The following is a 12,458-nucleotide window of genomic DNA, read 5'->3' as shown; positions in this document are numbered from 1 at the left end:
GTTCGGGAGGCTGTCGCCAAGGAGGAGCATCTTAAATATGAAAGCAATGCTTTAAACAGGACGGCGCCATGGCGGCTGGCTTCGATGGCTCACAAAATTTAAAAGATTTTTGAATCAAATTGGGAGTCGGGGGGTGGGGGGAAGCTTTCATTTGGAAGACTTTACATTAAAAAAAAAAAAGCCAGGTTTCTGGCTTCTGTGGAAAAATCAGAAGTTCTTGTCGGTGAAGGGCAGCAATGGGACGGAAGGACGCTGTGGCCCTTCTGCAGGGCATGCCCCGCCCCCCCCCACCCGGCCTCTGCCCTCAGGCTGTCAGTAGCCATTCATCAGCCCCCATGGGCAGAGCTGCCCCTAGCCAGTGCCCCGACTAACTAATTTATCACCCAGCCCTGGGAGGGGACGGCTTTGTACGCGAAAGGGGGGTTATTGCTAATTCTGCTGGGGCAGTCCCAGGTGAGCCAGGACCTGTGGTCACCCAACCACCAGCCCCGAGAGTGCCCGTGTGGGTCAGAACTGGGCCCCGGGTACTCTGCCCATCAGAAATGGTTACAATCCACAGATTCAGTCAGAACAAGGCCCTTTACTGCTGTCTGGGAAAACTGTCCAAATAAATAAAAGTCCACGATGACTATGATGTGAACGCCCCCCCCCCCCCCCCGGGTGGCGTCCTGGTACAGTGCGCGACGTGCACATCTGTCCCTGGCCATCCCGTGCTCCGAGGAGGGCAAGGTCTCCGTGCCGTGGCTCTATGGTCGAATGTGGGAAATGGACGGCCCGAGGCCAGGAGGCCCCCAGCGGGCTGCCCTCCTCATCCCTGTTAGCCGCCTGGCCTCAGTGATTTCACCTGTGATCCTGGTTTTACAACAGGAAGGTGGGGTTTTTCCAATGGCTGCAACCTGTAAACATGATGATGGCGAGCCTTGAGGACAGAAGTCAAGTGGGGGTGGGAGCCCCAGTCAGCCGTGGCTGGTAGGGTTCAGAGCCTTGCCCTACATTTGGGGGTCCCTTGCCGCCCGGGGAGGGGCTCGAGCCCTTCTCCCACCAGCCTTCCTCCTGTTCTGGGGCCCAACTGCCGTCTGCACAGGCCTCCAGGTCCGGCTGGCTCCAGTCTCTTCCAGCGTCCGGTCTGGCGGTCTTTCTGCTGGGCTGGAGCGAAGAAGTAGCGAGGTGGGTCCTGGCGGGGGCCCGGGGACCTAGGCCAAGGCCAGCGCACACCAGGCCTCCTGGCGCAGGGTCCCGCCGAGGCCGGCCTGGGGGCCCAGGGCTGCAGAAGGCAAGGCAAAGTCCTCGGGCTCGAATTTGAACTCCAAGTGGCTGGGGGCCAGGGTGTCGTCCACCTGTGTGGAGGCCTGCAGGGAGGACACGGCACCCATGAGACTGGGGAACAGTGGCCGGCTCACTTGAGGTTGGGAGCCCTGCGACAGGGCGATCTGCCCTAAGGGGCCTCCTCAGCCCCTGGAATGGGGTGGGGACCCCTTGTGAGGATCAACAGGGGCTCTCAGCCGGCGTCGACCACAGGTCAGCTCCTGGCACCAGCGGCCAGCTGCGTGTCCGGCCCCAAGCTTCCGGCAGGGGCCCGTGGGGGCCCTGACCTGGGTGGGGTGCCAGGGGTCCCCCAGGAGGTGCCTGGGAGCCAGCTCTGGGCACCCCACCCCACCCTGACCTCCTTACCTGGGAGGTGACGCTGGGCCCGGGGCACGAAGGGGATGCCAGACTGGGCTCCGGTTTCAGAGTGGCCGCTGACATCTCCAGGTCAGGGACAGAGGCTTGCGGGGAGGCGGTGATGCTCCCTGTGGATCCTGGGAGGGAAGGCAGGGCATTTACAGAAGCTGCCAGGTCTGGTTGCCTTGGTCATGCAGGGGGTTGGAGGTGCTGGGTGTGGCTTCCTGCACTGGACCTCCTGCCCCACTGCTGGGTGAACTCCCGCCACCCCAGCCCCTCCCCAGACCAGACCATCCCAGGACAATGTGGGGTATGTGCACTTCAGGACGATGATGCTTGCACCAAACATGTGAATCTCTAATGGTGGAATGTGAGATACTCAGAGTGACTCCACAGGGAGAAGGTGTGCCTCACTGGAGGGCCTGGGCTCCTCCCGGCCTCCCACAGCCCTGGCCCGTGGACCTGAGGAGCCTTTGGTCTTGGAGATGCTCTTCGGCTTCCGTTTCCGGGTCTGGATGCTTTCCTTCTTCATCGCCAGGGGCCGCGGTACCTGGTGGGGTTGGCAGGACGTGGACGGCTGCTCCCCGTCCGAGCTCACCCCTGGGGCCTCTTGCATGGCCACCTGCCCCGATCTCAGCCCTGCAGAGCTGGTCACTCCTGCGGCCCTGTTTGGGGAGCTGCTACCCCCGGGCTTGGCACTTTCGTCCAGGCCTGGTGGGGAGAAGCCCGTCCCACCCCAGCCTCCGGGAGCCGGGGGGCCAGGAGGGCTCTGGGGGTGTCCAGCATCTGCCCCCGGCTGAATGGCTGCGGGGAAGCCACAGTGATGCTACAGCCTCTGTGAGCCCATCTGTACCACGGGCCTAACCGTAACACGTGGGCCCGTGCAGGCAGTGGGGCCACGTGTGCACAGGCGTACACGCTCAGCCCAGGCCCCCCCGCCCGATCCCCCCCGCCCCCCCGCCCCCCCCCAGCCCCGCCTTGGGCCAGGGAGGGCCCCGCTCACCCCGTGCAGCTTCGCGTAGAGCCCGCAGGCGTTGCACACCGGCTCGCCGTCCGCGCTGCGCCGCCAGAGCGTCGTGCTGGTGGTGCCGCAGTTGGTGCAGCAGAGACCGGCCCGGCGTGAGGACGACTGTGGGCAGGAGGCTGGGGTGAGCAGGGCTCGGGGCTGGGGCCCTGCCGCTCGGCTCAGCGGGGCAGGTGCACCGGGGCGGGAGGGATGGACGCTGGGCTCGGGGCGTGGGGCCGTGTGGGGCTGGGTGAGAAGGCCTTTGGGCGCTAAGGTCCTGAGGCCTGCCCGGGATTCCTCGGAGCCGCGACCCGGTGCCCTGCTAGCCCTGGGACAGGTCACTTCACCCTTCTGGGCCTCAGTTTCCCTATCAGTAAAATGGGGGTGACAGTAGACCTGCCACAGGCCTCTTGTGGGGTCAGGATCTCGTGAAGAGCCCAGCACGGACAGGCCGCTGGGCGTCTGTTGCGGCCTCTTTTTAACCAACGCTGGGCCTTAGCCCCGTATTTCTGTGGTGCAGCAGCACCCCTAGGAGTCATAGGGCTGCCCTCGGGTCCGGTCCCGGGCTGAACATCCAGGGGGCCTGCTGGTCCCTCTGGGCCTTGCCTCCCAAGACTTGGGGCTCGAGCCCGTGCTCAGCTCGGCACCTGCACCGGACTGTGGGCCGCGGGTCCCCGATGCCCACCCCTGCCTTGCTGCTCACGTGTTTCATACTGGGGCAAGACGGCCCTTCCAGAACCTTCCAGAGGCCGACCTTCCAGGTCCGTATCCAACCAGGGTCCCCAAACCTCCCTGCACGTGGGGGCCCAGTGGGGACCCAGACAGTGCCCACCCAGGAGTCGGGGCCTAATGAGCCTGGGGGTCCAGGGGCTGTGCCGAGCTGGCTGGCTGGCTGGAAAGCAGCCGTCGGAGGCCTGACCCCGGTCCTCCCACCAGCTCAAGGTCCTCGAGCTCCCACAGCCCAGTCCCTCGCTCCCAGGCAAGGATTCTGCCCGACTCCCATTTCGGTGTGTGCATGGGGTCCTGTCCCCTGCAGTCTGGGAGCTCCAGATGCTCTCTGCTGCCCAGGGCCCCCCAAGGCACCTCAGGCCCAAAGCCCCTCCCTCACCCCCCAGCACAGCCTGCAGGGGGCACACCCCTCCCCAGCCCCTGCCCTCAAATGCCCTGAATCTGTCTGACCTTTTCTTTCATTTGCACAGCCCCTGCCTGGTCCAGTCCCCTGCCCCCTCGCCTGGGCAGCCGGGGTCAGACCAAGTCACATGCGCTACGGTGTTTCAGTGGCACCCGGGGCACAAGGACAGAAGCCCGTGAGACTCCACACTCAAAATCGTCCCAAGGACGTGTGTTCTCTCCTCAGTACTCTCCAGCCCAGGACCAGCCAGAGGACCACCAAAAGCAAGATGGACGACAGAAGCCCCCAAAGGAATCTGTCCCGGGGTAGGGCTGAGCTCTCCGGGGCAGCCTCAGTTGCCCCGTCTGTCTGCCATCTCTGAGGTCCTTCCTTCTGCACTGACGGAGCTGCCAGCCTTGCCGACTGTCTCATGCCCACCCTCTTCCCCCAGGCTGTCAGCCGTTCGAGGGCACAGGCTCTCCCTGTGACTGGCCCGGGAGGGAGAGTGGGGCCCGTCTGGAAACACCCCCCCCACCCCGCCCCGCCGGCACCAGCCGTTCCCAAGAAAACGCAGAGCTGGAAACGCCTCCTCGCCCTCCCCTCCCCCAGGGCCAGGCTGCCGCCAGAGGCTCCAGGGAATTGCGCCCTGTTTAATCTAAGCCTCGGCCTTCGGTCTCCAGGCAGGACTCTGCCCCAGGATCCGGAACAAAAGGGCCACAAGACAAGGAAGGGATGAGGCCTTGGAGGCTCCAGAGGGAGGGCAGGGCAGGAGCTCCCGGCCTGGCTGGGGAGACCCCATGCTCGCTCTGGCCGGCGGCCTCTAGGCCACGGCTGTGTGGCGGCTGCTGCCCAGTCTGGCCCGCACCTCCAGTGGTCTCCCCAGGGTTCCTAGGGGTGGGACCTGTGCACCTGCTGGAATGGAGAGAACTGGCGGCTGGCCCAGGCCCAGCAGAAGCGGAAGGGACGGATGGTGGGACACACTCTGAGGCAGGAGCCCTGGCCCTGGGGTCAAGCAGGCCCCCAGCCGGAGGGCCTCCCTGGGAAGACGGCGGCCACATCCTGATCTTGTCTAGAAAGCAGCTGCTTTTACTGGACACAGTTCGAGTCTCCCCCGCTCTGCTCCCTTCTCTCCTTTCCATCTGCCTCTTGGCTGCCGGGAGCTGTGTCCACGTGGAGGCCCCCTGCTCTCCCGGAGCCCACTCCCAGCCCTGCTGCCTGCCCCGGCCCAGGATCCCCTGACCCCCAGTCCATCCATCTTCCTAAGGCGGGAGGAGGCCTTGGGACCTCCCCAGGGTTCCCAGATTTAGCAAACAAACAAACAAACAGGATGCCCAGCTAGATGTGAATTTCAGATGAGCCGCAAATATTTTGTGTAAGTACGCCCTATGCAACATTTGGGACATAATTATTCTAAAACGCTATTCGTTGTTTATCTGAAATTCACATCTAACTGTGCATTCTGTATTTTATCTGGTGACCCTAACCTACCTTCTTGGGCCCCATCGCGGTCCCCAACTCCAGCTGTGCCTTCAGACCAAGGAGGGGACCATGGCCTGAGGCCCCTCCTCCCAATCCAGCTGGGACCCTCAGGGTCTTTTACCAACAGCTGCTCCCTTCGAGTTCACATTGCCATCTCACATTCCCCCCAAATTTTAGCATCATTCTTGTAGGAATCACAGGAATGCTGTCTCCTTGGCCGGCCGTCAGGCCACTTCCTACTAAAATCCTTCCTACCAAAACACTCCCGCAAGGGTGTAAAGAGACCCACGCGAAGGCTTCACGTCAGCACTGTTTCCAACAGCACGCCCGCAAGGCTGCACACACGTGGGCACGAGCGCAGACACGCGTGCACCCCAAGCGTCCCCCACGGTCGCCCGTGCATTGCGGAAGCAGTGGAGGTACATACACCGCTGTGGGGCCTGGGGAGAAGCTACAGCAGCTGGACCGCGTGTAGGCAGGACACAAGCCCAGGTGGTGTGAACCGATCACCCAGACCCTGGGGGTGCGGGGGAATCTGGAAGCCACATTTGAACCTCTCTCCAGCGAGCATAAATTAAAATCGAGAAACTAGAAATTAGATTAAAATCAAGAAAATGGGAAAAAAGAATGACCTTGAAAAAATTCTCGCAGTGCTCGCTCCTGTATCTTCTTCCATCCCCTCAGCTGCCTGCGTTTTACGGGGGGAACTGAGGCTCAGACAGTGAGGGGCCGGAGGTGCGGGGGTGGCCCCGGAGGGGACAGAACCTCCTTTCTGGGCTGAACACACTCAGCGGCCACGTCCCCGGGGCTGCTCGCACCCCCTGGATGCCCGGAGCCTCCCTCTGTCCTTCCTCGCTCGCGGTCGGGACAGACCGCCAGGCCCGGCCACTCTCAGGGCCCTTAACTGCCAGGCCTCTCCAGGTTTCGTTTTGTTTTTCTTTTTTGGTCTGTTCTTTTCAAAAGAAGTGCAACTTCAAAGCCAGCAGCAGAGCCAGCCTGAGCTCCAGGCTCCGCGAGCATCCGGACACCAGGGGAATCAGGGCGGTGGGCAGCGCAGAGCTGGGTGGGGGGCTGGCGGAGAGGCGGGGGCATGGGAGAGCAGAGGGCGGCGACGCGGCTGGGAAAGTAAAGGTTGCAGGTGGTGGAGCCGCAGAGATGCTCCCGTTTCAAACGGGTCCTCTGGGTGCTCTTGGCAGGGGAGACGTGGGGACACTTAACCTGATGGACGGTGGGAGCCTGGCGTTGCTCGGGGCACAGCGTGCTGAGGACACAAGTCTGTGAGGCGGGCTGTGCAGGAAGGAGCACCCGGGTCGGTGAGCCTTCGAAGGATGCTGGGCCCTCCGTGGCACCGGCCACGTCCCGGAGCTGGCGTCAGAACCGGCCTCGGGCTAACAGGCCTGCCGTCCGCGGACCCTGGCTGCTGGGCTCCAACATTTTGGGGTCAGGCCGGGCCGAGGGGCGCTCGTAGAGCCCCTGGCCACAGGGACAGGACCACCCTCCCTGCTCGTCTACACTGATGGAAGCCTCGGGTCAAAGGTGTAACCCCCCAGCCTGTGACCGAGGACGCACACGGGAGGCAAAGGGTAAAAAAGACAGGTTCCTACCGGGAGGGGGGCGCACGCTTGCTATCGTCACGTTCCTGTATCCTTGGTGACACGCTTCTAGGACGTTTGGAATTATTTGCAAGAGGGGAGGATCAGTTCTTCCCGGAGGGGCCCCTCCTGGGGCGTCACTTCTGCCCGCACGCGAGGGAGGGCGAGGCACTGGAGCGGGGGCAGGTCTGGGGTGGCCGGCCCAGCCCCCATGGCCAGGAGCACGCGGCCCGGGCTCTGGTCTCAGGACTCCAAGAATCTCAGGGTTTTCACAGCGAGCCTGGCCCCGCCAGGACCAGCCACCGGGCAAGCCGCGGGGCCGCCTGCCCTGAGTGACAGGTGGGCACCCCGCAGCCAGTCAGAGGACCCCCCAGGATGCTGCTCAGGAGAGACAGGGAGCAGAGGGGCCCTGAGAAATCCCCCGGGCCCAGCCCCCCAAGGCAACGCTTCCTTGGCATGTTCTACAATCAGATCCAGGTGGGCCTGGACTCGGGGGTGTCCAGGACCGGGCCGATCCTGAGGCTTCGGGGAGACAAGCAGGTGCGCAGGGATCCCTCACCCTGGGGGCCCCCCAAAGCTAAATACCCCACGTCCTCAGACTACGAAACGGGCCTTGCCAGGCCAAGTGGCCGACCCCGGCCCTCCCACACCGGCCACGCCGTCCAAGTGCTCTGCACACGCCGTCTAATTGACCTTCCCAGCAGGCAAGGGGGCAGTCCCTGAATTCATCTCACAGGGGCCTGGGCAAGAAGACCCAGGGCAGGAGCAGGGTCTCAGCCTGAGTGGGGCCCTCGTGGGAGCCTGAGGCCACAGTCCTGGTCCGAGCCCAGGGCTGGCCGCCAGCGGGCTGCATGCCCAGGGAAGTCACTCAGTGTCTCGGAGCCCCGGGTGGTCATCCGGCTGATGTGACGGTAAACGCCTCAGGGTGGAGATGGTGGCCCTGGCCCGCCCACCCCCAAGGTCAGGAATTTTCTGCTGGGAGTTGAGCCCCGAGAGGGGTGTGGGTAGAGACAGGGAGCCCTGCATCTCCCGTTCAGCAGTGTATCCTTGGCACCCAGTTTAGGGCTTGGCCCGGGGACAGTGCAGGGAGCCAGAGGAGGGGACCGGCCTGCTGCTCGGGGTCAGGTCTGGGTCGCACGCAGCCCCCAGGACCCTGTCCCTTGGCCTCAGTTTCCCCTTCCCTGAGGCCACACCAGACAACAGGCCGGTGCAGCGCGCCTGGGGCTGGGGGCATGATCACAGGGGCAGAGACAAGACTTGGGGTGATGTGGACTCTCAGAGGCACAGCATGGGTAGAGGGAGGCTGGGGGAGCCGCAGAGCCCCAAATGCCAGGCCAGGTCAGAGGAAGAGGAACAGCGGCTGCCTTCAAGCTGCCCGACCGAGTCAGTCCTGCTTCCTGCCCAGTTTGGGGCCCCAAAGCGTCTGGCCCCAGCGCTGCCGTAGCTGGGCCTTCGAATTTCCAGTAAAGGCCAGCACGCGACCGCCCCGCGGCCCAGGCCGGCACGCGACCGCCCCGCGGCCCAGGCCAGCACGCGACCGCCCCGCGGCCCAGGCCAGCAGCCACGGCACGGCCATCCCACAGTGTCAGCCACGGAAAGCCCTTCCATACTCCTCGGGGCCCGACACACCAGAACCAGCCGCCTGGCCCTACAGGGCTCACACCAGCATCAGCCCAGAAACACAACCCTGCCCGGACCCGGAACCGGGAGCCACCGCAGCCTCGCTGACCGGACAGCTGGCCGACATCGGCAGGCCCTGCCACTTATCTGCAAAATTACTTGAGCATCAAAATTTGCCTGTGAAATGGTAGGGAACAAAGGAACCTGAAACCTTTATGCTGCTTCTGGGACTCTGCCCTGCTGGGGGCAGAAGTCGGGCTCCCAGTCCCTTACTCGCTACCCAGCCATACAGCAGAAGAAACCAAAAGTGAAAACAAGTTTCGCCCAGGGAACAACCACAGACCTGGTCTCGTCCCATCCTCGCGGTATCAGAGGCAGCGGGCCCAGGGTCCAGGCCCCGTAACATTCAATGTCCTCCGACAAAGCCAGCATTCAGCAGCCACCTTCCCCTCCAGTCCCCTCCCTGGGGTCAGGTCACCTTGCCTCTCTGCGCCCCCCCGACCTGGCCAGCCCAAAGCCCCTTGCAGCAGCAGGGCTGAGCCCCTGCCCAGGAGGTTCAGGGCCGAGCTTGGGACAGCCGGGTTCTTCTGGGAGACCCTGCAGACAGTGTGGGCGCGTGACCCCCAGACCAGGGGGCCCATGACAGTGGACCGGGCGCTGCCACCCCTCCCGGGCCTCCTGGGGCCCCACTGGCGCCCCGGCCGTGGCCGCAGGAGCACGGCCCCCTCCTGCCCTGTGGCTGCCCGCACTCACCAGGCGCTTCTGCGGCCGTGTGAGGGGCCGGTTGACGCCGTTCATCTTGTGGTAGAGACCGCAGGCGTTGCACAGGTAGTGGCCGGTGCCGTCCCGGCGCCACAGCGGCGTGGACAGGGCCCCACAGTTGACACACTCGCGCCCCTCGCCGGGGAACTCCTCCAGGAGGTCGGCCGCTGCGGGAAGGCGGGTGGCTGCTGGGTGAGGCTCTGCCCCTTCCTGGGAGCCGCCATGTCCACAGCACCTTCTCCTTCCCTTCCTTTTTGTGCCTTTATTTTACTTTGCTTCAAAATCTACTTTAACTTTCTTTCTTAAGTTTAAGTTTACATACTGCAAAGTTCGTGCCAGGTCTCCATCGCTCCTCAGGGCTGCTTTAAAAGGTGGGGGTAGGGTGAATAAATCCAACCTCGGGGCAGGTGACAGGGAATTGCCCCACGCTGAACAGGATCCAGCGCCAGCATTGGAAAGTTTAATTCGCTGGGGAGGCAGGAGCATCTGCACTGGCAGAGGACGAGGGCCTTGTCCTCCGCAAAGTGGGTCGATCTGGAGGGCGGGCAGTGGCAGTGAGGCCGAATCGGATCGCGGGATCCCACGAGGACCGCGGTGCCTTCACTGTCAGCCTGCGCGGTCTCAGCACTGTCCTCCCACTTGAGCTGCTGGGGCGAGGACTCCTGGCCCCCTCCAGACCTGGCCAGGCGCTGGAGACACTTGGGCGCCGGGTGGGGGCGGGGCGGGGATCAATCATCGCCTGGCCAGGGGTGGGCGCCAGGCGTGGGGCGCCCTGGCGGCCGGGCCAAGTGGATCCCGCTTCCTGCGCTGAGGGGCTGGGGGCGGGGTGTAGGCTAAAAGACTGGGCAGCAAAAGAAGGCGTGGCCCTCAGTTTTGAGGGTGGGGTGAGAAAGAGCCGGTGGCGCCCTCGACTCAGGAGGGAGGGAGGGAAGGGGAGCAACTCTCCGCTTTAAGGGCCTGGAGTCCGATTACTCAAATTTATACTCTGGAGAGCGATTGCAACTGGGTCTCAAATTAGAATACATAAACATTCTAGAACAGAGATGAATGTGGTGGTTTACTTAGATAAACCGGTATTCTGAGCTTTAAAAAATAATCATTTCCAAAACTTTTCATAAAAACGTTTAACGTAGGCTCTAAATGGCTCGATCCCAGAATATTGGGTTCGGATGGATGAAAAGTAGAAATATCGAGGTGTGTAAAAAGAAACTCAGGACGGGGTTTTCATCTGGGGGCGGCAGCCGCTGCGTTCCGTCCAGGTTTACAGGTCCCGGGCGTTCTGGGCCTGCCCCATGCTGGTGTCGGACCCGGCTGGGAAAGCCCTGACTCTGGGGGGTGCATTTCATAGGGTGCGGGTTTGCACCCCAGTACGGCCAGCACCCAGGACCCCAGTCAGTGGAGCCACCTCCCAGTCCCGCACTCACCGAAGGTGGCTCTGTGGCCCGGGAGGCCAGCCGGGCGGCCCTGTAGGCTGTGCAGGACGCTGCCGTCCAAGGGTCCAGAGGTCCAAGACGGGGCCACCTCGGTGCTCACGTAGGCCGGGTACGCGGTGGGGTACGAGGAGCCCACGGGCCGCCCGAGCGGGGCCGGGTACTGCTCGCGAGCCAGCATCGCACCCTGAAAGGCGCCGCCGTCCCGGGCCCCTGCGCCGCCGCCGCCGCCAGGTCCCGGGGTGCTGTGCGCAAAGGGGAAGGCGGTGGCCCCGGGCGGCGGAGCGGCCGGCGGGTGCGGGCTGCGGGAGCCGAACGCCGACGAGTCCGCCGCGGCTGCCTGCGCCCAGCCGGGATGCCCGGCGATCGCGGGAGCCCGCGGGCCCGGCTCACACGCCGGCAGGTAGGGCAGCATGGAGGGGACGCGCGCCGGCGGCACGAACACCGGGGAGCCGGCGCCCGGGCTGTGCAGAAAGGCCCCCGAATCCGCGTAGGCGGCTTGGCTGGGGCTCGGGGCCAGCGCCAGGCTCTGGTACATCTTCCCTGGCGCGGCCTTGACCTGCAGGGAAGAGGGACGGGTGTCGAGGTCACGGCCACTGTGCCCCGCAGGTGCTGTCGCTCAGGCCGCGCTCCTCGCTCCCCAGCCCGGCGGTTCTTGGGGCGGGTCCTGGAACCTGCAGGGACAGACGGCAGGGGGCGGGGGCGGCTCGGAGCGGCTCATGGGGCATCCCGGGTGCAGCGGGAACGTCGAGCTCACCTCCTCCACAGCCGGGGCTTCGGAGGTTCCCGGGTGGGCACGGTGGGCGCTGAGAAGGAGAAACCCGGCAGGTCCGCAGGACGCAGGGTCTGGGCGCTGGGAGAAGGCGCCGGGCTGGGGAGGGGCGCGCGGCCAGGCCCAGCTGGGTACTCACTGGCTGGTCGTGAGGACCGGAGGGTGCAGAGGGCGCGGGCGCGGCAGGCGGCGACAGGCGGGCTGGAGACTGGGAGCCGGGGTCCGCGCGGTTCCGCAGGGAATCCCGGTGCTCCGGCCGCCCCTCCGGGCCGCCCCGCCCCGGCCCGCCCCCGCCGCACCACCCCTTCCCTCCCGGGGCCCTCCCCTCGGGGTCAGCTCCGGGGCTGCGGCCGTGTCGCCACGTGACCGGATCCGGCTGGGCGCGCGGGGCTCTGCGGGAAAGGCGACTGGAAGCACGGCGCGGGGCGCCCAACGCCGAGTCCCGGCCAGCGCGGGCGGCACGAACCAGCCGGGTGCTTGGTGCCCCAGAGCAGTCCAGCGCGAAGACTTCTCTAAATTTGTTTGGGGTTTTCGCACATCCACGGCCCTCCCTCCGCCAGTTCCAGGCTTCCGCTAAGGCTGGCGTAGTGTGCGGTGCCGTCTGTGGATGAGTCCATGAACGTGGCCTCGCCATCACGGACACAGTGGTAAAGACCCCCCAGTGCGCCCCTGGTCTGGGGCCCAGAGCAGGGGTCCTGCTTCCAAAGGGACTGCTTGGCTTCGTTTCCCTGAACTCAAACCGCTGTACCGTGGCCACTGCCCCCGCGAAGTCCAGGGGGAGTCCCACGGTTTCCTCAGTTTCTTACCGAGCAGGGCAGCTGCCGCACTCATTCCCAGCTCGGGGGGCCAGGTTGGGTGGGCAGCCTCCATCTGGGTGCACTTCCTTTCCACAAGGTCCCTGCCCAGCTTCTCGCCTCCACCCCTAGGTGGGCCTTTCGCTTTGGGGGATTCCCAAAGAGTCTCCTCCAGGCACCAGAAATGTGGGATGGGTGGGTCTGGAGGTGGCTCCTGGCGCTCCCTGGGT

At 64.7% G+C, this 12,458-nt stretch overlaps 1 protein-coding gene across 2 annotated transcripts; it reads right to left on the bottom strand.

Moving 5' to 3' along the window:
- Positions 1–325: 325 nt before the first annotated feature.
- On the bottom strand, positions 326–12,046 carry GATA5 (GATA binding protein 5). 2 transcript variants are annotated; one of them, XM_079946295.1, is made up of 7 exons: positions 11,574–12,046; positions 10,657–11,221; positions 9,224–9,399; positions 2,666–2,791; positions 2,125–2,212; positions 1,672–1,799; positions 326–1,349 (listed from the first exon to the last, which is right to left on the bottom strand). In XM_079946295.1, exons 2-7 carry the CDS (start codon positions 11,198–11,200, stop codon positions 1,194–1,196), a joined length of 1,218 nt encoding a protein of 405 aa, XP_079802421.1. In that variant the 5' UTR covers positions 11,201–11,221; positions 11,574–12,046; the 3' UTR covers positions 326–1,193. The 2 variants fall into 2 exon arrangements, with proteins under 2 accessions (XP_079802421.1, XP_079802422.1); XM_079946296.1 differs by lacking the exon at positions 11,574–12,046 and adding an exon at positions 11,420–11,536.
- Positions 12,047–12,458: the final 412 nt, after the last annotated feature.

Source organism: Stenella coeruleoalba (assembly GCF_951394435.1).
Source record: "Stenella coeruleoalba genome assembly, chromosome: 15".
NCBI classification, from domain to species: domain Eukaryota; kingdom Metazoa; phylum Chordata; class Mammalia; order Artiodactyla; family Delphinidae; genus Stenella; species Stenella coeruleoalba.
Note: the sequence above shows the minus strand (reverse complement) of the source record. Positions and strands in the feature narration are given on the sequence as shown.